Source organism: Rutidosis leptorrhynchoides, chromosome 3 (assembly GCF_046630445.1).
Source record: "Rutidosis leptorrhynchoides isolate AG116_Rl617_1_P2 chromosome 3, CSIRO_AGI_Rlap_v1, whole genome shotgun sequence".
NCBI classification, from domain to species: domain Eukaryota; kingdom Viridiplantae; phylum Streptophyta; class Magnoliopsida; order Asterales; family Asteraceae; genus Rutidosis; species Rutidosis leptorrhynchoides.
In genome coordinates this window covers 210280478-210306397 of record NC_092335.1, presented here as the reverse complement: position 1 = coordinate 210306397, position 25920 = coordinate 210280478, and the positions used below count along the sequence as shown (strand labels likewise).

At 32.9% G+C, this 25920-nt stretch overlaps 1 protein-coding gene across 1 annotated transcript; it reads right to left on the bottom strand.

The window, feature by feature from the left end:
- Positions 1-23751: 23751 nt before the first annotated feature.
- Positions 23752-24153, bottom strand: LOC139900793 (uncharacterized mitochondrial protein AtMg01250-like). Its single transcript, XM_071883545.1, has one exon. It carries the CDS (start codon positions 24151-24153, stop codon positions 23752-23754), a length of 402 nt encoding a protein of 133 aa, XP_071739646.1.
- Between the last annotated feature and the right edge of the window lie 1767 nt (positions 24154-25920).

Genomic DNA, 25920 nt, shown 5'->3' with positions numbered 1-25920 from the left:
AGTGTACGAAGAAGAGATCAGTACACCGTCATAAAATATCAGTAGGACTACCTTATAAAAGGAGCTCTAAAAAAATATTGTCCCAGCCCGGAATCGAACCCAAGACCACTTGCTAAACCTTCAACACCCTAACCAACCCATCTGTCCTGCTTTTCTGATTCTAACCAAGATTAAATATATATAACCGTATAATTACATAGTTCTTTTTCATCATCTTCAAAACCAAATCGACCCGGGATCAAACTAACATGATAATCCATTATCTAAATGTTTTTAGGACTCTCAACCAAAGTATAAACGAACCATAAAAACTCTTGTATTAATTGATAACAAAAAAAAAAAAAAAAAAAAAAAACAGCTTAGTTGCTGTTCGCTGCTTCAAGGGAAAAAAAATAATAAATGATTTTGATTTCAAGGAAGTTTTACAATATATTTATAACATGAAATAGGTTTCAAATCACCATTAGAAACTTTCAAAATCAACAACTGATCCAAAAACTCTAAAACAGATTCGAATTTCATGAAAAACAAATTGTTTGACTTTTTATAAATAAACCTTGACTCAAAAATTCTTACTTGATATTAGAAATTAGGTTTTGAAACTTTGCAGATAGTTTTCATATGGGATTCTTAATAGAACTTCATTTAAGGATTTTGAATTTAATTGATAAATCGAGTTTTGACTGAAAAGATGAAGAACAGAGAAAAAACGACTGGTTCCAGTTTTCTTTTCAGTTTTAATTCAACAAATTGAATTAATTGTAATTGATAATTGATAATGATAGTGAAAAAGAGTTGGAATGACTGAATGAGCAATTGGATTGATTTATTTATGGCATAAAATTTAGTCGACAGTCAGACAAGAAAATAAAAGAAAACAATTTTAAATCAAATCAATTTTTGTACTGAATTTTTTTGGTAATGTTAAATTGATATGGACTTGTAACAAACTGGAGATAGAAGACAATTTTCATGAGCAGGAATGAAGAAAAAAAAATTAACATCGATTGTGATAGATAATTGATTCAATTTAATTGATTTATATATAATTTTAATAACTAATAAATATAAATACATTAATTAATAATACTACTATAGTATAATAATAATAAAAATACTACTGTTAATATTAATAATAATTATAATAATAATAATAATATTTAACAATGATAATATTAATTGTTAATAATAATATTATTAATTATAATATTAATAAATTATATTACTTTTATAATAAGAATAATAATGATAATCTATAATAACAATAATGATTCATAATGATAATATCTAATAATAATACTAGTAATAATAAGTTATATGTTTCAATTTCTATATTTATATGTTATATATTATATCAATACTAATAATACAGATATTAATATCACTGGAAGTAATAATATTAATATTAATATAACAATTATATTTTAACTTGTAATAAGATTTAATATATTAACTTTACCTTTCATTGATTATGTATTACTTACTTTATATAATAACCTATTTGAATATTTATATAATTTATATATATTATAATATATAATATTAATCATTTATAGAAGTCATATATATAAATTCATTTTAATAAAAGATTAATTACTTTATATATTACTTTACATTTCCAATTCAAATGACATTTTTGTATTTTATTAATTCAAATTAATATATACACTTATCTTTATATATATGTATGTATATATATATAAATATATATAGTCGCACAATTGTTCGTATCGTCAGAAATAGTCAAAGGTTAAATGAATCCATGTAAATAGTTCAAAAATTTTGAGACTCGGTTTAACAGACTTTGGTTATCGTTTCAAAATCATATAAAGATTAAGTTTAAATTTAGTCGGAAATTTCCGGGTCATCACAGTACCTACCCGTTAAAGAAATTTCGTCCCCGAAATTTGATCGAGATCGTCATGGCTAACAATACTAATGTTTTCCTGACGAATAGTAGCTGATAAATAGAGTTTTATTACTGTTGAGTAATGTGGATAAGATAATTCGATTACTCGAAAAGTATGAGTGAAGCTATCGTAAAAGAGTGCAATGAGAAAATAAAGTTTCATCATATCTTTTGACGTAGTCACGGTTGATTTCCTGAATTGAAGGGATTTATAGAAAATCTTTGTAATAAGATGTGATTCTTCGATAATTAAGGAAATTAGAATCCTCTTTGGTTAATTTGGATGATCTGTCTTGATTGCTCTGTCCGCTATTTCACTATAAATCCACCCTCTTCATTTCCTTTATATTTTGGAGTTCCATACTTTTGTTTTCTCTTCCTGACTTTAGGTCAAGCGAATAATGGTCCAGAATTTATAGATATGAGATTTTGAATGAACATGAATAATGTTCTAAGAGAGAAATTGTAATAGCACGATCTTGATTGGTTAAATTACCAGAATTCAAGAGAAAAGATAGAACTATCAGAAAGATATGTTCTTGATATGTTTAAAGTTTAGGTAAAATGTAAGAGTCGTGTAACATGGCACATGATGATGTTATAGTCTGTGAATCATCATGTTTCATTAGAAACTCAGCATGACTTACTGTAATATAATCACGTTGATCAAGTGTTATTATATTATACAAACTCATGCTTTAGTTCCCAACACTACTTCAAAAACATTCATATTTTATATTCAAATTTTTCAGAATTTAGAAACTAAAACAGTTTCCTTTCTGATGTAACATCGATATCGCGAAGAAATAAATGATTTTAGATAAGAATAGCTATGAAAATATCTTCAGAAATATCAAGGATATTTATAATGAAAGATACGATGATATCTTAGAATTTCTAATGTCGAAGGATGATGAAGAAGATTTTTCTGTAAAGGTTTAGAGTCAGAAGCAAGGTATTCGTTAATGACTTCAGCAGATACTGAATCATTTGGATTCTTTGAAGGCAGGTTTAGTCTTTGTGATTTGTCCACAGCCTCCTTCATGATTTGCTCAATCCATTTTCTAGTTCCAAACCGTCTCTTTTTCTGAGCTTTGCCGACACACTATTCTTTATCATCAAACTTTTGACAGTTACGGTTGTCTATAGTTTCTGCTGCTTCATTCAGTTTCAAAATTTTAGGGTATTGATTCGTAGACTGGGTGTTGTTCAGAATTTCAGAATTGAAGGTAAAAATTTCCTGAAGTTACACGTTATATGTATACATACAATTGTTGAAGTGAAAACGCTTGTGAGATTCGAGATTGATGGTTGATGATTCCCGGTTGTTGGTATGGAAATTCTCGTTACAAGATGCAGGTGAATACATGAAATGGTTTCAATGAATATAATGATTTATCGGATAGTCAAAGATCTATGAAGTTGCTGGTAAGTTTACTGCTAATGCGGTGGGATATAAAAGATTCCCCGGTAGCGATGACGAAAGGCAACCTTATATATCAAAGTTATAATAAGACTTATTTGTATGAAAAGTCGAAGTTTATTTGCTGGAGATGTGACAAAACTGGCTATCTCGAACAGGAGTTGCAAAGTTATTTTCAGTAATAATAACGCTAAAAGAGCTAGCACAGATACGTGTTAAATGTTTACTCAGGTTCCGAGTGTTTTCAGGTGCATAACTATATGCATCAATCTTTCCTTTCGTAGATGAAGTGCGATTGGTTCATCCTCTCGATTGAGGTGTCTTCAAGAATCATGAAAGGTTTGAACGCGGATTGTAATCGTCAAGATACAAATGAGGTTTGAGATGAAATCAAGTGGCAAACTTGAAGAAATGCTTAGTTTCATATGTTATAATCAATATTTTAATTCATTTTAATTATCCAATGTTAGTATTCCACAGTTAGTAGTTCAATAATTCATATATAGTTTAATATATAATATTCGAATTAATTAGTACGTGTCGTGACCCATTGTATACAAGTCTGAGACTCGATCACAACTCAAAGTATATATATTATTTGAGAATCAACCTCAACCCTGTATAGCTAACTCGAGCATTACCGAATATAGAGTGTCTATGGTTATTCCAAATAATATATATAGATGACGTCGATATGATATGTCAAAACATTGTATATGTGTCCCGACGATATTTAAATTGCGTAAAATAAATGACAGAAATTAAATGACGATAAATAAAATTGCGAGAATTAAAATTGCGATAAATAAATTACGATAATTAAATTGCGATAATTAAATTGCGATAATTAAAATTGTAATAATTAAAATGTAACAGGGAATTAGGAACAGTTAGCTGGAATAGTTATCGTGGATTCTTAACAGAATTTCTCATAGTTAAATTTGTTTGTTTCTAACAAATTTTATTTTGTCAAATGTTTTCTTCATTATGCCACTTGTTGGATTTTGATAGGTCAAAATCCAATTATGAAATCGAATAAAAATGGTTATTCTGTGGTGAACGGATTCGTATATCTGTGGATGTAAGTAGGATAGAAATGACTGTTGAATCAGATTGGAAGAATGTACAGTGTAACTTATTAATGTGAAATTTAAATATTCCTCGGGTATTACCTACCCGTTAAAATATTTTCACCATTAACAGTTTGTACAAAAGAATTTTTTTATTACAATCTTTATGGAAACATATATACCTATATATTTTCTTCAGATGTAATATAGATTTAATGAGTTAATATGATATTAAACTCTTTTTGATTTACCGTTAGAACAAAAATATATAATCTCTAAAACATTAGAGATTACATAATTGCCATGTCGAACGAAGATAAATGATGTAGAACATCGTGTAGAACGATGATTATGCTTGAGGTACAGATTGTGATGTTGAGACGTGTGTTGTTGAAACTTGGGTTGTTGGTGACACTGGTGTTGCCGGTGCTGTTGCTGAAGCTGGTAGGTTTTAAACCACGTTTTCCAAATTGATTACTCGAGCGCGAAGCTCGTTGACTTCTTCTATTACTCCGGGATGATTGTTGGCAGGAACAAGTGGATGAATAAGGTTTAGAATCTGAGTTATGATATAGTCGTGGCGAGATACTCTGGAAATGAGACTGAAAATGGTGTTTCAGATAGGTTCGCCGGTAAGTGCTTCAGGTTCTTCACCAAAAGGGGAATGTGGTAGATGGAAGGGATCGCCTTCTTCTTGTCTCCAATGATTAAGTAGGCTACGAACCCATCCCCAATTCATCCAGAATTAGTGATGACTGATTTATTGATCTATTCCGGTTATACTGCTTTCGGAGCTCAAGTGTGTTTCCATATCGGAATAGCTGTCGGAATCCGAGGAACTTGAACTAGTGACGAGTTCCATTTCGTACTTTCGAATAAAGGATTTTTCAATGTGAAATGATTTTCGAATATTAGATGATATTCTAACTACGTAGAATACGTATATATAGCATAAAGATTTCGCAGATTACGGAGAAAATTTCGAAAGCTGTCAGGCAAAGGTAACGGTAACAGATACGCTAAGATATGAAGTAGCAGATATGCTAAGATATGAATTTTGTCTATAAACTATCTATGCAATAGAGACAGTAACACGTGTCTAGACTTTAAGGATGATAAGCAAGTAATTTTCGACACGAAATGATAAGCAAAAATTTTGACATGCAGACTCGGTCGAAGTCTTGACCCACTAATGCATCTAAACAACTATTAGTTAGACACACTAATGCAAGACCTGGTTCGCTAAGACCACCGCTCTGATACCAACTATAACTAGTGGGGACGCATCCCACTCAGTGCCTTCCCAGCTAACCGCCTGGTGACCACTGAGCATACCTCAGACACTGATTTTATAGCCCTGCCTCTCGGCAAAGCCAATCATAATCGGACCGCGAGGAGTAAGAGCCAATGCTTTGTCACAGGTAACACTGTGAGAACCCCCTCTACGATTAAGTCGACGAGACAGCTTAAACTAGCTCTGATACCAACTAAAATGACCCGTTCATATCGATTATAAACGATTCACAATAGTTGATTTCATTGCGAGGTATTAGACCTCTATATGATACATTTTACAATCATTGCATTCGTTTTTAAATGACAAACTTTCTTTACATCGAAAGTTGACGGCATGCATACCATTTTATAATATATCCAACTATAATTGACTTAATAATAATCTTGATGAATTCAACGACTCGAATGCAACGTCTTTTGAAATATGTCATGAATGACTCCAAGTAATATCTCTAAAATGAGCAAATGCACAGCTGGAGATTTCTTTCATACCTGAGAATAAACATGCTTAAAAGTGTCAACCAAAAGGTTGGTGAGTTCATAGGTTTATCTTAACAATCATTTCAATATTTTAATAGACCACAAGATTTCAGATATTAATTGTACACGTAACCCGAGTACAAAATAGTACGCATAACCTGCGAATTAAAAATCATTCATATGGTGAACACCTGGTAACTGACATTAACAAATGCATCTAGAATATCCCCAAATATACAGGTACACTCATCTGTATGTAAAAATCGAAGTACTAAAGCATCCTTAACCCGGATGGGGTTTGTTAGGCCCAATGGATCTATCTTTAGGATTCGCGTCAATTAGGGGGTCTGTTCCCTAATTCTTAGGCTACCAAGCTAAAAAGGGTGATATCTGGTATAATAATCCAACCATAGAATGTAGTTTCAGTACTTGTGTGTATATCGTAAAACATTTATAAAAGCAGCGCATGTATTCTCAGTCCCAAAAATATATATTGCAAAAGCATTTAAAAAGGGAGCAAATGAAACTCACCATATTGTATTTCGTAATAATTATGCATATGATGGCATTGAACAAGTGCAAGGTTGGCCTCGGATTCACGAACCTATACCATTTGTATATATATATATATATATATATATATATATATATATATATATATATATATATATATATATATATATATATATATATATATATATATATATATATATATTAAAACATATAATCGTACTGAACAAAATTTATTTATTATATCCTAATTTATATATTATATATATTTAATTTGTGTATATATTCAAAATGATTAATATTTATATAGTTATATTAATATATCCATATTTATATATATAATTGTTTAGTGTTATATTTAAAAATGAATAGTTTGTTATATGTAAGTATTTATATAAATAATATTAATAGGTTTGATATATATAGTTATGTAAAATATTAATATAATTATAATATATGTAATAAGTATATTTTATGCTCAAAATATTCATTTGTTTGAAAAGATAGTTTTGATAATAATAACGATTTACTAATAATAATACTAATAATGATTTTGTTAATACTGATACTTATAATAATAGTAATAGGGATCTCATTAATAATGGTAATCATATTACTTAATAATAATACTTATTTTGATAATAATATTAGCAATAATAATAATAATAATAATAATAATAATAATAATAATAATAATAATAATAATCATCATAATTGTAACTAGGGTTATGATAATAATAACAAATGGTAACTAATACATACATTAGTAATAATAACATCAATAACTAATATTCGTAATAGTTAATAATAATAATAATAATTCTGATACTTAATGACAGTAATGATAATATCCTAATCATAATAATACTTATATCAATATTACTAATACTAATAATAATAACACTGATAATATTTAATGATGTTACTTGGTAACAAAATGATAATAATATTAATATTACTTATAATTGTAATTATATTCATAATAATAATAACTAACACTTATTTTAGCATTACTAATAATAATAATTATAATACTTGTAATAATAATAATAACTAATGATAACAATACTAATAACAATAGTAGAAATAATATTTATAATACTAATAATAACAATAATAATAATAAAAATAATAGCAATAATAATAATAATAATAATGATAATAATAATTTTAAAGAGGACTACCTTATAAAAGGACTACCTTAATTATTATTGTTATTATTATTATTATGCGGGTATACGGGCCGGGTAAATGGGCCGGGTCGATAGGTCTTTATTTAAACCCAGACCCGAACCCGAACCCGAATATTTTTTGAAAATCAATCCCATACCTGGCCCGAGACCCGTAGACCCGGACCAGACCCGGCCCAATTATGTCGGGTTTCGATTTTCCCCGTCGAGTTCGGGCTTTTTTGCTATCCCTAGATAAGGTATATGATATGCATGTCATTGGAAAGCTGGCGAAAAATTAATAACTTTTCATTTAGAAAGCGTATGATTTCGATGAACGGATTAAAAGATATCGTCAACTGAATTATCATTAATGTTAGTATTATTATTAAAATGATTATTATTATTACTATCGTCATTATTATCGTTGTTATTATTATTATTTAATTATTATTATTATTATTATTATTATTATTATTATCATTATCGTTATTAATAAAAGTATTATCATTAAAAATTGTTATTGTTATTATTATTACTATCGTTATTTGTGATGACCCAGAAATTTTCAACCAAATTTAAACTTAATCTTCATATGATTTCGATACGATAAGCAAAGTCTATAATGTTGAGTCTCGAAAATTTTGAAACTATGTTTATATATTCATTTCACCTTCGACTGTTCCCAACGATTCACGAACAACTATTTGTAAATAGACTCATATATATTCAAGTATGTATATATATATGTACATGAATATTAATTGTAAATATATAAGATTAAATATTAAATTTATTTATTTGAAAACATATATTTAATGTATTTAAATATATAATAAAATCTGAATCTATATATATATATATATATATATATATATATATATATATATATATATATATATATATATATATATATATATATATATATATATATATAAAGTATATTAAAAATAAATATTAAATGATTGTAATGCTCGTCTGATGTTCTGATTGATATTAAGCAAGTTAAATTCAAACATATGTAATTTTAAAATAAACGGTGATACAAAAATGAGTTCTATAATTTTTAGGCTTATTAAAAATGTATTTAGGAACTATTTGTTAAGTTTTAACATTTTTTATATTTCACTCATAAATGAGAGGGACAATTGATGTAATTTTTATTTAACAAATTAAGGATCGAATTTTATACCATAATGAGCAAAATAAATAAAGATACTTAAATTAAAATTTTAGGATTTTTCTGAAGACTTTTAGGGAAGTTAAAAGTGTCGGCAGTTTAATATTTAATATGCTCGTGATGTTATGATTTGAAATCACTGTATTTACTTTATGTGTTTCTTCACCAATTGTTATTATTATATATATTAATATTATATATCCATCTCTAGTCTCTAGTCACATATGATAACCCACTTGCCATATTCAATACCACACACAACACATATATTTCTGTTGTGATTCCCATCTTGTTATAACCTTTTTAACAAATGTTAACATATGTCGATGACTTTCATTACTACAAGACCATAATTCACCACTGCCACATTACTTATTTCTTTTCTTCTCTCCCACTCGACAACCATGAACAACCATCCCTCAACCACCGGTTAACCATCCAAAAACCACAAATAATCAGCTTTTTCCATCAACCAAAACCCTCACCTTCTATGTCTTGCTCGATATACACAAACATACCACCTTATCGATTGTAAACCATCGTGAACCCACTATAACACCATCATAAACCACCACAAACATCACCACCCAACCACTGCAACTGCTACTGCAGTGTTTCTATTTTGGCTCGCTGCTACAGCAGCCGTTTTGGATTTTTTTTTTTTTGTTACACGATAGTGATAATGAAAATGATAATGAGAAACGATGATAATGATAAAACATGAAGTACGATGATGATGATGATGATGATGATGATGAACAATAGCTGGGTAACGAGGCTGTTATGATGATAAAACGATAATACGTTGGTACGGTGATGATGATTATCTTGTATGATTTTATGTTAATAATCTAATATTTATGATAATTATAAATAAGATGATACAGCGAGAAATAAGAATGGAAATGGTGCAGAATGATGATGACGGATGGAGGTAGCAACGAAGAGATAATGATCACGATATGATCGTGATTAATTAATAAAGTGGATGATGTTTAGGGTAAGTGATGGTTTGTTAATGATAATCGTTTATTTTCTGTACGATGAGATGATAATAATACACTGTAGCGTTTTGATGATGATGATGATTACGAATAGGGTTTTAAGAAGAAGAAGGGACAAATACGTATAGAATATATAGATATAAGTATGATATTACGCAGGAAAAATAGGTTAGCTTGAATGGTTGAATGTGTTAGCAGGTTAGCGAGAAGACCAGGCTTCGATTCTAGGCTGGAACATATTTTTTGTTCTTTTAATAATAAATATGGTTGGACTACTAATTGGGATCCAGTTAATATGTTGGGCTTATAGATCCATTAGATTAATACTCACTTGGGCCGTGACTTTGTTGGGCCAAAAGAATAGGATAAATATAATTGGGTTTCATATTAAATCACAAACACAAAAATGGATGCGTGGTTTAGGGTGATGGGATTAAGCGAGAAGTCATGGGATCGAGTCCGGGCATTGGCATTTTTTCTTTTAAAGCTCCTTTCTTCAAAGGTTGCACTCTTTTATTATTATTATTATTATTATTATTATTATTATTATTATTATTATTATTATTATTATTATTATTATTATTATTATTATTATTATTATTATTATTATTATTATTATTATTATTATTATTATTATCACTTTTATTAATATGATTATTATTATTATTATTATTATTATTATTATTATTATTATTATTATTATTATTATCACTTGTATTATCATGAATTTGATTAATATCATTATTAGAAGTATTATAGTTATTAGTATCAGTAATTAACACTCAATATTATTAGTATGATTATTACTACTGAATATTATTATATTTGTCACTAGTATTGTTAATATTATATATTATTATTATTAAAAGTAATATAATTATTATTAGTAATGATAAAATAAGTAGTTAGTATCATTAATTATTATTATTATTATAAGTATTATTAGTATTATTAGTATTGTGATTAGTAAAATTTCTATAGAAAACTTCATGTTTATTAAATTTACCATTATTGTTAAAAATATTATTTTTATAAAAACTATCATTTTATCTTATCATTATTATTATTATTGAGATTATCATTATCAGTACTATTATTATTAAAACCTATTATCATTACTAACAATTTATCTAAAGTTATCATTAAAACAAAAAGTATTATGATTATTAATAATATCAATATCATTATTATTAAAAGTATTAAGAACATAAAAATAAAAGTTTTAAAAATATTATTATTAGGATCATAAGTATATATTAACTATATTAATAAATCATTTTAGAAATATTCATATATATATATATATATATATATATATATATATATATATATAACAATTTATGTATTTTTAATATAACACTAAACATATATACATATACGTTAATATAACTATAAAAATATTAATCATTTTAAATGTATACACAAATTAAAAATATATGTTATTAATATAAAAATAGTGTAATTAATAAATTTATATATATATATATATATTCATTCGATTACGATTATATGTATTAATGAATATACAAATGATCCAGGTTCGTGAATCCGAGGCCAACCCTGCATTGTTCAATGTCATCATATGTATTTTTACTACAAAATACAGTATGGTGAGTTTCATTACTCCCTTTTTAAATGCTTTTGTAATATATATTTTTGGGACTGAGAATACATGCGCTTTTATAAATGTTTTACGAAATAGACACAAGTAATCGAAACTACATTATATGGTTGAATGATCGAAGCCGAATATGCCTCTTTTTGCTTGTGTAAGACCCAAATATTTATTGTACATAATGTATTTAAGGTGTACTATGTGTGTATGGAGTGTGCACAGCATGTAGGTGTTGCTTGCTCGACCGTCGAAGGAAACTGGACGTTGTTTGAGGTACAAGGTGTGTACGTACCTTTTCAACCCCAAATAAAGTTTGTGTTGATATTTCAAAGCCTTACCATTGGAAAGGAAATCTTATTACGTTTCCAACGATATTTGATTCATCGAAAACGGAGCTACGGTCAAAAAGTTATGGCCAAAACAAGTTTCTGAAATCTGACCTGCAGAGTGGAGCGGCGCTCCACAATGTGGCGCGGCGCGCCGAATGGCTCAGAAGCAATTTTCAGCCCTTTTAAAGGCTTTAAATGAAGGGTACTTTGGTCTTTTCACTTGGGGTCGGTTTAGGGTCATCAAAACTGATCCTTTGATCAGTTTGGATCAAATTCTCACCAACCAAAACACTCTCAACCATTTTTAGAGAGAGAGTAAGAGTTTAGAGAGAGAGGGCTTGATTTGGGGAAGAAGGAGTCGATTTCTCACCAAAGCTCGGGTTCTAAAGTTGTTCCTTTCGTTCTTGGCTACGCGGTGATAGTATTGGTAAGCTCAAACTCCGAGTTTCAATTATTTGATTTGATATTCAAGTTAGGGTTTGAGTAAATTTGTTGTGAAACCCTTTTAGGTGATGAAATGAGTTTAGTGATGCTAGTAATCGGGTTTGTTGTTAATTGTTGGCGGATTTCGGGTTGGTGAACTATTTGGCCATGTTAGAACTTGAAATTTAGTTTAATCACTTAAGTTAGTGATTATGGTAGTATTGGAACCTATTTAGGGTTATTTGATTGACTAACTTTGACTTTGGGTCAAATTAGGGTTTGGTGGTGATTATGACCCAATTGGCGATTTAATGAAGTTTATAAACTTAAAATGGATTAAGTTGAAGTATAAAACCGAGTTAAATGTGTTTTGGTGTCAAAACTTGCAAAGAATGAGATTTTGACCTTTATGGGTCAAAATTAGGGTTTAAGTGTCAAAATGGGTATGACACGTGTTTAACACTTGAGTTCGGGTTTAATTGGCATATTAGGACCATTCTCACTTGTGTTAGTGACTATTGGTTAGTTTGGGCACGGTTTGTGCTTGGAAGTGCATTTGGGTCGAAATTGCACTTACGAATTGGGTTGATTTGTAAATCCACTCTAAGTGTATTATTGTAATTGTGGTAATGGAATAGGTACTTTCCATTGGCGAGTTGCGGATTACTTGGAAGCATTCTTCAAGACTTCAAGGTGAGTGGAATATCTATATATGTATGTATATGATTTATGTGCCCGTGGAAATGGTGTCACATAGCCGTTTGGTGACCATAGTTGTGGGATATAGCCGTTTGGTGACCATAGTTGTGACATATAGACATTTTGTCCACATTGATAGTTGCCCGTAGTAATGATGTCACATAGCCGTTTTTGTGACCGTAGTGGTGGGACATAGCCGTTCTTGTCCATAATGATTATTGTGAGTGGAATATGTATATATGTATGTATATGATTTATGTACCGTGTTGATGGTGTCACATAGCCGTTTTGTGACCAAGGTTGTGGGACTTAGCCGTATTAGTCCATGTTTTGTACTAAGGCACATAGCCGTGTTTGTGCATTTAGTGGCAAGTAATAGCCGTGTTTGTGTATTTAGTGGCAAGTAATAGCCGTGTTTTACTCCCACGTTGTTATTTGAGTTACCCGTACACATAGCCGTGTTGGTGTACGAAAGCGTGAGTAATAGCCGTGTTCTACTCACATTGAGCAAGTGATGCCATAGCCGTTTTTGGAACACTTGAGGGGTGATGCCATAGCCGTTTTTGGAACACCTCGGGGGGTTAGCATGCCATAGCCGTTTTTGGAAGCTAACGAATGTTATGAACATCGATGACTTGATTCGCGAAGTCGTTCCCCCAGCGAAGAGATTGGTTAACCATGAATTGTAATTGTTGATGCTAGCATTTAATTTGATTTATTATATATATTTATTTATGCTAATGATGTTGCTAGTTGTACGGTTTGACGTTACTAGCTATTGATTGCTTATGAGGTTGCTAGTTATACGATTTGATGATACTAGCGTTTGGTACGATGAGGTAAGTGATTTATGTGTATTTATGTGATGTCGTGGATGCGAGTAGGTAAGTTGTATATGCATGTATATATTTATTCTACTCACTAAGCATTAGCTTACCCTCTCGTTGTTGACTCTTTTTATAGATTGCATGCGGATTGGTGGCTCGGGTAAGCGCGAGGACTAGAAGACTTGCATAGTTTGCTTTAGAGACTTGCTTTTGGATTGTTTAGGATTGGGTAGCGTATCCCCAATCGCCATGCTCGGCTTCGTTTTGTATTAAAAGTCTTATGGTCAAATATTGCATTTTGGTACTCAAGGGGTACTTTGGGTCGATGTGGGACCCGCTTCGTAAACTTAATTTTATTAATTAAACGTGCTAGTTTTATATATATGAATTTATGGTTAAAAGCGTTTTGGCTAAAAATGTCGGGAACTAGTCAAACATTTTCGTTAAATTGACTTCCGGGGACAGCGGGCTGTCCAGGTGGTTTGGCGCGCCGCGCACCCACCTGGCGCGCCGCGCAATTGAACTGCACCAGAAATTTTTTTTTATGTTGTGAAATTTAACGGGAATTGTCGTGGTTTGGTTTGGGTTGTTACAAGTGGTATCAGAGCATGGTCTAAGGGATTTAGGTGACTTGAGATAGGTGCCTAGACTTAGACTTTTGTGTGTGCTTAATTTGTTGCGGGACTTGTAGGATTACGGGTCGGAATGGGTTTAGTTAGTGCCTTGTTTATAGGTTGACTAACGTTTATATTAGTAATGCGGATATTATTAATATGCTCTTGTGTTGTGATAGTAATTCTCGCGTGTGTTTGTACCGCGTAGAATTTTGGTTGTGTTTGTTTATATCATCGAGCGAGGCGGTCGTTGTACTAACAAGTCGATGCGGCGTGTGTGCGTAATAAGAACTTGCAGACCTTATTACGGGTGCAAATCGTGTCTAACGAGTGATGTACGACGAGTGTTTAGCAAGATGGGAGGGTGTTGTGCGTGTCGTTTTATACGTGCGTGGACTAATCGTTTTGCAATCTTTAGAACGACGACGCGAAACGAGACCGAGACGAACGACACGGAATTTAACGCTAGAGTTACGGCCGCCGTTGCGGAGCAAATGAGAGCGTTTCGAGAAGAAATGGATAGGAAGTATTCCAAACTTCAAAGTAGTGGCGAAATGAAGCGTTATCTTAAGAGCTTCATGAGGACTAAACCACCGATGTACGACGGGAAACCGGATCCATTGGTAAGCACAACTTGGATTTCGGATGTCGAAGGGCGTTTTCGCACGATTGATTGCCCTCCCGAGAAGAAGACGAGGCTCGCAACTAGTTTGTTGCGGAGTAGGGCAAGGGATTGGTTGGATGGTAAGATTGATCTTGTTGGTGGTGAAACGTTTATGGTCTTATCGTGGGACGAGTTTAAGGAGGAATTCTTCGAGGAGTTCCGGACTTCGGCCGATTTGTGGGAATTGCGTAATGAGTTGCGAAACTTGCGACAAGGATCTATGGATTTGAGTACTCTCAAGACGACCTTTATGGCGAAGGCTCGTTTTTGTCCGGAGTATTTGGGAAGTGATCGTTTGTTAATGGGGGATTTCTATTGGACTTTGAATGACGACTTGAAAAGTAAAATTAGTCGTGGTCAAGCGAAATCGTTTTTGGAATTATTCGACTTGGCTAGGGCTTTCGAGTCGCATACACGATCGAAGAAGGGTGAACCTTCAAGGGAGATAAGGGTTGTTTCTTATGGTGCTCCGAGTAAGAGGACTAAGGGTCCGAGCGTGAGCACGGGTGGTACGCGAACGGGTATATCGGATTCTAGTGCGGCTAGATGTTACAATTGTGGCGTAAGGGGTCACAAATATTGGGAATGTTCGGTACCAAAGGGTGGTAGTATGGTGTGCATTAATTGCCAAAAAGAAGGACATCGTAAGTCGGAACGTCCCAAGTTAGCGGGGACGGGTGCGGCGAGGAGACGTTAAGGCACGTTTCATTTTAATAAATATGTCTTTTGATTGTTTATCGAGTGCCGTTTGGAAGTGAGTTGTTAAATGCCTTGGTTTGTGCATATTGTTGTTATGGGTGACGTTCCTAATGGAAGTACCCTATGGTAACGTTTTAATTGATTGGTGAAGGGCGTAAGACTTGGTGCAACCAAGCATTCCTTATTGTTTGGGAAATGTTTCTACCAAGCCACGGAAATGGTTTTGGTGTCCGATTGTTAAGCGCGTGTTCGCTTTTATGTTGAAGTGATGAACCATGAGGTTCGCCGGGTGATTGGAACCCTTGAGATCGAGTGTTTGAAATCTCGATGTATGTTGGTAATGGAGTCATTATGACGCGACATTAGGTGCCTCTTTTATACCTACTAGCGTGGTGTTCGACTCCGACTAGGTTATGGTTGTGGTTGCATTGTACTTAGGGTACCGGAGTAAAACCCTTAGATACATGAGTGACTAGGTGGAATGTGACAAACTAATGAAATTGGATGATTGCGAGGGTATAGTTTGGGTATTTGTGGTACACTTTTCGTTCAAAGTGTTTAAGGATTGGTCAAGTCCTTCGTGTGCTCAAGGTTTGGAGCAAGGTATGGTAACGGGTCGTGTGAACCCAATTGTTTGTAAAGTCTACCTTTGGTAGCATTGTACGGTTGTACGAGTTGTGGATATGGAACGTAGTTCCAAGTGAGGGAGTGGCACTCCCGCACGAGGAGGTTTTAGTGTGAGATTTCGGATGATGCTTTTGTTAGATCCGGAAATTTGGTCGAGACCTAGTTTTGGTCAATTGGTGGTAGAGTACAATTTTTGGCTCATTGGTACTTATGATATTGGATTTGTAAATTACCACCGAGGTGGTAAGTTTGGTGAATCTCGTCGAGAGATAATGGACGTGTTTTGGCGAGCAAGGTGAAATCCCTCGGTTAAGGGATGTGCGTATCGGATTCTCTTCTAGAGAAATATTGTTTTGTGCCTATGCTTGATATAGGTGGTTCTTGCTCGATAGTGTGGACGGTTAGCGGTATCCGTTAGGGTTCACTATAGTGTAGCGGAGCGCGATGTTGCACTACTCATAGTGCGAGGTATTGTTATAGTGGTGAAGCATGACTTTCGGGGTCCGCTGACTTCATCATGAGGTATTGTTATATCGGTGAAGCATGACTTTCGGGTCCGCTGACTTCATCCGGTGTTGAGTGATCTATCAGTTGTTTTATACTCCTATGGTGGGATCGTGAGGACCGTATTGTGTGATTACTGATGCGATAGCCGTATTTCGCTCACATGTCGTTACGGGCGTGACAATGGTCGATTTTGTACGCCTAGGGTTTTAAGTTGTTATAGTCGATTGGACGCTAGCAGTTCTAGTCGTTCGCGTATGATGTTACGGTAGTTGCGTATTGGTTGTATTATACGCTACAAGGGATGTTTAGTGATTGGTGTTATCCGTAAGGATTCGTTTGGTTCGGTCTTCATCGTTTCGGGTTGTTGACCTTAGGTTGAGACTTGGTTGCTTTAGCACGGTACTTGGTAATGGTACGCTAGAGGAGTGATATCTCGGTTAGAGATGGGATGAGTTTCCCGATGCGAGGGAATGAGTATGGTTTTAGTGCTCGGATTGTGGATTTGAGAAAAAAATCGTGGATGACGATTTAGTTGTGGAAGGCGATTCGTCGGGAAGAATTGCTTAGGAAAGTCTGATTGGGACTTATGTTGAGGACCGTGGAGTGTGGTCCGTTTGGTTAAGTGACGAGGATCACGAGGACGTGATCGATTCTAAGTGGGGGAGAGTTGTAAGACCCAAATATTTATTGTACATAATGTATTTAAGGTGTACTATGTGTGTATGGAGTGTGCACAGCATGTAGGTGTTGCTTGCTCGACCGTCGAAGGAAACTGGACGTTGTTTGAGGTACAAGGTGTGTACGTACCTTTTCAACCCCAAATAAAGTTTGTGTTGATATTTCAAAGCCTTACCATTGGAAAGGAAATCTTATTACGTTTCCAACGATATTTGATTCATCGAAAACGGAGCTACGGTCAAAAAGTTATGGCCAAAACAAGTTTCTGAAATCTGACCTGCAGAGTGGAGCGGCGCTCCACAATGTGGCGCGGCGCGCCGAATGGCTCAGAAGCAATTTTCAGCCCTTTTAAAGGCTTTAAATGAAGGGTACTTTGGTCTTTTCACTTGGGGTCGGTTTAGGGTCATCAAAACTGATCCTTTGATCAGTTTGGATCAAATTCTCACCAACCAAAACACTCTCAACCATTTTTAGAGAGAGAGTAAGGGTTTAGAGAGAGAGGGCTTGATTTGGGGAAGAAGGAGTCGATTTCTCACCAAAGCTCGGGTTCTAAAGTTGTTCCTTTCGTTCTTGGCTACGCGGTGATAGTATTGGTAAGCTCAAACTCCGAGTTTCAATTATTTGATTTGATATTCAAGTTAGGGTTTGAGTAAATTTGTTGTGAAACCCTTTTAGGTGATGAAATGAGTTTAGTGATGCTAGTAATCGGGTTTGTTGTTAATTGTTGGCGGATTTCGGGTTGGTGAACTATTTGGCCATGTTAGAACTTGAAATTTAGTTTAATCACTTAAGTTAGTGATTATGGTAGTATTGGAACCTATTTAGGGTTATTTGATTGACTAACTTTGACTTTGGGTCAAATTAGGGTTTGGTGGTGATTATGACCCAATTGGCGATTTAATGAAGTTTATAAACTTAAAATGGATTAAGTTGAAGTATAAAACCGAGTTAAATGTGTTTTGGTGTCAAAACTTGCAAAGAATGAGATTTTGACCTTTATGGGTCAAAATTAGGGTTTAAGTGTCAAAATGGGTATGACACGTGTTTAACACTTGAGTTCGGGTTTAATTGGCATATTAGGACCATTCTCACTTGTGTTAGTGACTATTGGTTAGTTTGGGCACGGTTTGTGCTTGGAAGTGCATTTGGGTCGAAATTGCACTTACGAATTGGGTTGATTTGTAAATCCACTCTAAGTGTATTATTGTAATTGTGGTAATGGAATAGGTACTTTCCATTGGCGAGTTGCGGATTACTTGGAAGCATTCTTCAAGACTTCAAGGTGAGTGGAATATCTATATATGTATGTATATGATTTATGTGCCCGTGGAAATGGTGTCACATAGCCGTTTGGTGACCATAGTTGTGGGATATAGCCGTTTGGTGACCATAGTTGTGACATATAGATATTTTGTCCACATTGATAGTTGCCCGTAGTAATGATGTCACATAGCCGTTTTTGTGACCGTAGTGGTGGGACATAGCCGTTCTTGTCCATAATGATTATTGTGAGTGGAATATGTATATATGTATGTATATGATTTATGTACCGTGTTGATGGTGTCACATAGCCGTTTTGTGACCAAGGTTGTGGGACTTAGCCGTATTAGTCCATGTTTTGTACTAAGGCACATAGCCGTGTTTGTGCATTTAGTGGCAAGTAATAGCCGTGTTTGTGTATTTAGTGGCAAGTAATAGCCGTGTTTTACTCCCACGTTGTTATTTGAGTTACCCGTACACATAGCCGTGTTGGTGTACGAAAGCGTGAGTAATAGCCGTGTTCTACTCACATTGAGCAAGTGATGCCATAGCCGTTTTTGGAACACTTGAGGGGTGATGCCATAGCCGTTTTTGGAACACCTCGGGGGGTTAGCATGCCATAGCCGTTTTTGGAAGCTAACGAATGTTATGAACATCGATGACTTGATTCGCGAAGTCGTTCCCCCAGCGAAGAGATTGGTTAACCATGAATTGTAATTGTTGATGCTAGCATTTAATTTGATTTATTATATATATTTATTTATGCTAATGATGTTGCTAGTTGTACGGTTTGACGTTACTAGCTATTGATTGCTTATGAGGTTGCTAGTTATACGATTTGATGATACTAGCGTTTGGTACGATGAGGTAAGTGATTTATGTGTATTTATGTGATGTCGTGGATGCGAGTAGGTAAGTTGTATATGCATGTATATATTTATTCTACTCACTAAGCATTAGCTTACCCTCTCGTTGTTGACTCTTTTTATAGATTGCATGCGGATTGGTGGCTCGGGTAAGCGCGAGGACTAGAAGACTTGCATAGTTTGCTTTAGAGACTTGCTTTTGGATTGTTTAGGATTGGGTAGCGTATCCCCAATCGCCATGCTCGGCTTCGTTTTGTATTAAAAGTCTTATGGTCAAATATTGCATTTTGGTACTCAAGGGGTACTTTGGGTCGATGTGGGACCCGCTTCGTAAACTTAATTTTATTAATTAAACGTGCTAGTTTTATATATATGAATTTATGGTTAAAAGCGTTTTGGCTAAAAATGTCGGGAACTAGTCAAACATTTTCGTTAAATTGACTTCCGGGGACAGCGGGCTGTCCAGGTGGTTTGGCGCGCCGCGCACCCACCTGGCGCGCCGCGCAATTGAACTGCACCAGAAATTTTTTTTTATGTTGTGAAATTTAACGGGAATTGTCGTGGTTTGGTTTGGGTTGTTACAGCTTGGTAGCCTAAGAATTAGGGAACATCACTAATTTTGAGAATTAGTGCACGCCTAATTGACGCGAATCCTAAAGATAGATCTATTTGGCCTAACGAACCCCATCCAAAGTACCGGATGCTTTAGTACTTCGATGTTGTTTTTATTATGTCCGAAGGATTTCCTGGAATGATAGGGGATATTCTTATATGCATCTTGTTAATGTCGGTTACCAGGTGTTCAATCCATATGAATGATTTTTGTCTCTATGCATGGGACGTATATTTATGAGAATTGAAAATGAAAATCTTGTGGTCTATTAAAATGATGGAAATGATTATTTATGATAAACTAATGAACTCACCAATCTTTTGGTTGACACTTTAAAGTATGTTTATTCTCAGGTATGAAAGAAATCTTTCGCTGTGCATTTGCTCATTTTAGAGATATTACTTGGAGTCATTCATGACATATTTCAAAAGACGTTGCATTCGAGTCGTTGAGTTCATCAAGATTATTATTAAGTCAATTATAGTTGGATATATTATGAAATGATATGCATGCCGTCAACTTTCGATGTAATGGAAGTTTGTCATTTTAAAACGAATGCAATGTTTGTAAAATGTACCATATATAGGTCAAGTACCTCGCGATGTAACCAAATGCAATGTATTCATCCAGATGGATTAGGACGGTGCATTAGATTATTATCGTTAAGGTTATTATTAATATTACCAATATTATTATTATAATTATTATAATTATTATTATTATTAATAATATTATTAGTATTATCATTAATATTCTTATAATATTTATTATTATTATTATCATTATCATTAAAACTAATATTAGTATCATCTAATTATTATAATTTCTATTATTAATATCATTATTATGAATGCGATATAAAAGAGGACTAAAAGCTATTAAACAAATCGATTAGGAATTAATGAGTATAAGTATCATGATTCAGTTAAAATATTATTAAGTTTATGATTTAGATAAAAATATCGTTTTCATTATTTTTATCATTATTAGCAATATTATTATTTTGACATTAAGATTTTTATTTATTATCAAAATTATTATTATCATTAGTAAATATAAATATTATTATTATTATTATTATTATTATTATTATTATATTATTATTATTATTATTATTATTATTATTATTATTATTATTATTATTATTATTATCAAAACTATCATTTTTATTAAAATTATCATTTTTAATAAGAATATTAGTGTTATTATAAAATATCATTATTGTTATCATTTTAGTATTGTTATTATTAAAAAATTTCATTTTGAATAAGATTATTATTTTTATAAAATATTATTATTATCATAAAAAGTATCATTATTATTAAAATTATCATGATTTGAATTATCATCTTATTATAATTAATATCATCATTAATAAATATAAATATTGTTATTATTATTATTAGTAAAATAATAATAATTATTATTAGTATTACAAATTTTTATTCATTAGTATTATTATCAATATTATTTTATCAAATAAATATGTGATACAAAGATATTTTTACCACACGTAATATAATTACATTAATAATACATACCACTATATTTTTATGATATAGAGTGAATTGTATAAATTTTATTACTTGAGATATATAAAAGTATATTTTTATCATATATAAATTTTAATATAAATTTTTATTAATTAATAAATGACATGTATTATTTACTATAATAAAATCTGATAAATATATTTAAATATAAAACGACTATATTTAAGTTATATAATAAACATGTATAGATTTTGAAAGTCATTTTGGGTCAAGTTGACTTTTGTTGACTTTTGCATATCGGTCTCGAGCATTAGGATTGTAATACACTACGACTTGACCTAAATTGTTACACAGATATTGACCAACATATAAATATATATACTTAATATAGGTTCGTGAATCCGAGACCAACCCTACACTTGTTCAATGCCGTCATATGTATTTTTACTACAAAATACAGTATTGTGAGTTTCATTTGCTCCCTTTTTAAATTCTTTTGCAATATATTTTTGGGACTGAGAATACATGCGCTGTTTTATAAATGTTTGACGAAATAGATACAAGTATTCAAAAATTACATTCTATGGTTGGATTATCGAACCGAATATCGCCCTTCAAGTCTGGTTACCTAAGAATTAGGGAAATGGTCCCTAATTGACGCCAATCCTAAAGATACATCTATTGGGCCTAACAACCCCCATTCAGGTTATGAATGGCTTTAGTACTTCGAGATTATTATTATACAGACAAAAGGTTCTATTTGGAGATATTCTATGCATTAAAGTTAACGTCGGTTACCAGGTGTTCAATTCATATGAATGATTTTTATAACACTTGCGAGTGTATGGTTACCTATAAATTGAAATCTCGTGGTCTATTAAAATTATGGAATGATCGATTATGATAAACTAATGAACTCACCAACCTTTTGGTTGACACTTTTAAGCATGTTTATTCTCAGGTATTAAAGAAATCTTCCGCTGTGCATTTGCTCATTTTAAAGATATTACTTGGAGTCATTCATGGCATATTTCAAAAGACGTTGCAATCAAGTCGTAGAGTTCAATAAGGATTATTATTAAGTAAATAACAGATTAAGTCATTTATAGTTTAGATATATTATGAAATGGTATGCATGTCTGTCAACTTTTGATGTAATGAAAGTTTGTCTTTTAAAAACGAATGCAATGTTTGTAAAATGTATCATATAGAGGTCATATACCTCGCGATGTAATCAACTATTGTGAATCGTTTATAATCGATATGAATGGGGCATTTCAACGATTTCCATAAATGGATGTGATAATCTTTCGCCAGAGAGAATTGGATTCAGATTTGAACCTCCACCACCATTTACAAAGTAAGCTAATGTTTTTTGCTTTTAAGCTTCCAATGCCTAGACCCCCATATTTTTTCTCGACCATACATTTATCCCATCCAATCCATGTTATTATTTTCCGATCAGGATGGTTCCAGAAGAAGTTTTGTCTTATGGATTCTAGTTTGCGAAGCATACCAACTGGAGCCTTAAATAGAGGCATAAAGTAAATGGGGAGACAAGTTGAAACCACTTTGTTAGCGTTAAATGACCTCCGATTGAAAGGGAGTTAGCTTTCCAGGATGAAAGATGCTTGTAAAACTTATTCACCACCTCGTCCCACACACTTATTCTTGTCATATTATTTCCAACCGGGAGCCTCAAATAGGTTAAAGAAAAGAACTATTCGTACGTGCTAATGATTGAGCCATATTTATTACCTCAGAGTCACTAACATTCAAACCATATAATTTGATTTTTATTTGCGAAGACCCGAGGCATCGCCAAAACAATTGAGAATAAGAACAAGATTGGATGCATTAGTTTCCGACCATTCGCCAAAGAATAATGCATCATCGGAAAATTGAAGATGAGAAACAACTACACCCTCATTACCCACTTTGACCCCTTTATAGAACCCGGTGGATAATGCTTGATTCATAGCCACACTTAAAGCTTCTGCCACCAAAAGAAACAAGAATGGGGATAAAGGGTCACCTTGACGAAGCCCCTTTTCCAAGGAAAATTCCCTAGATGGGCTACCGTTTATAACTACCGAAGATCGGCCTGACATTAGACAACCTTTTATCCATTTGCACCATGTCTCACCATAGTACATTTGATGCATAACCTCTAATCCATTTACACCATGTCTCACCATAGTTCATTTGATGCATTATTTCTATCAAGAATTCTCAATTTATGTTATCAAACGCCTTTTCGAAATCCACTTTAAAAAGAAGAACATTCTTTTTGTCCTTTTTAATCCAACTCACCACCTCGTTAGCAATAAGAACACCATTGGTAATTTGCCTACCCAGGATGTATGCTGTTGACATGGCCCAATTATTTTATCTATAACTCATTTGAGCCTATTTGCAAGAACTTTTGCAATTATTTTATAAAGACATCCAATGAGACTAATTGGGCAAAAATCATTGAATCCCACTGGGTTGGAGATTTTGGGATAAGGGTAATGAAAGAACTATTACACCCTTTAGAGAAACACCCGTAATGACCATATTCTTGAACGCACTTCACAATATCAAACTGTAATATCTATGATAATATACTTATATATTAAATGTCTATATATTTAAGCATTTTGGGAGAAATCGAGTTCATTCATGGATAACAAATGTCATCCATATCCCATCCAGTAAACATCACTATCTGTTTCCATATCTAATATTCGTCAATTTAGATCATCCGTATCCGCTTTAAGAGGATAAGTTCAGATGGATATCCATCGGATCGGATGTTAATTGTCATCTCTAAATATGAACCAATGTTAAACGATCATTAGTCGAAATGGCACATGTTACTCATTCTAATATAATTATAGCTTAGGGAGAGCATTAATACCCAAATTACCGATACTGTATGCCTACCGTATCGGTACCGTACCGCTACAATCGGTACTGTATTCGATACTTAAATATTAAAAAGTTGTAAGACCCTAATATTTATTATGCGGACGTGTAATTATGCTACATAGAGTGCGGGAAGTATTGCATAATTAAACCAAGCTCAGATTCTGCCCAGACATGGGTGCGCGTTGCGCACACCCATGTGTGCGCGCCGCGCACTAGCCTAGCGACAGAATCTGTCTTTTTCTAATTTTGAGTTTAATGAGGGGCTTTTTGGTCTTTTCACTTAAGGCCGGATCTTTGGGCTTTATCAGTTGGTTTGGATCTAACTTTGGATCATTTTCACATCCATTCATCACTCTCATCTTCAAACCCTAGAGAGAGAAGAGTTTTAGAGAGAGGAAGCTTCATTTGGAGAAGAAAGAGTTGGATTCTCACCAAAGCTCGGGTTTTTAAAGTTGTTCACCTCGTTCCTAGCTATGTTTTGATTGTTGTGATAAGTTCTAACTCCGAATTTCATTGTTTGATTTGATATTCAAAGTTAGGGTTTGAACTTAAATTGTTAAGAAACCCATTTAAACTCATGGAGTGGGTTTAGTGATGCTAGTAATCGGGTTTATTGTTATTGTTGGTGGATTATGGGTTGGTGAACAAATTGGTTATGATTGGAACTTGTAATTGGGTTTAATCACTAGGTTTAGTGATTATGGATGTGTTAGAACCCATTTGTGTATTTGAAAGACTAATTTTGGAATTGGGTCAAAATTAGGGTTCATGGGTGATTATGAGAATTATAAGTGTTTTATACTTATGATTGGGTTAACTTGGCATATTAGGACCATTGTCACTAGTGTTAGTGATTATTGGTTAGTTTGGGCGCGTTTTGTGCTTGGAAGTGCTTTTGGGTCGAAATTGCACTAAGTGTCGAATTGGGTTGGTTTGTAAGTCAACCCTAATTGTGTTGCTTGTTTCGTGATAATGGAATAGGTACTATCCATTGACGTGTTGCGGATTACTTGGAAGCATTCATCAAGGCGACAAGGTGAGTGTTAATATCC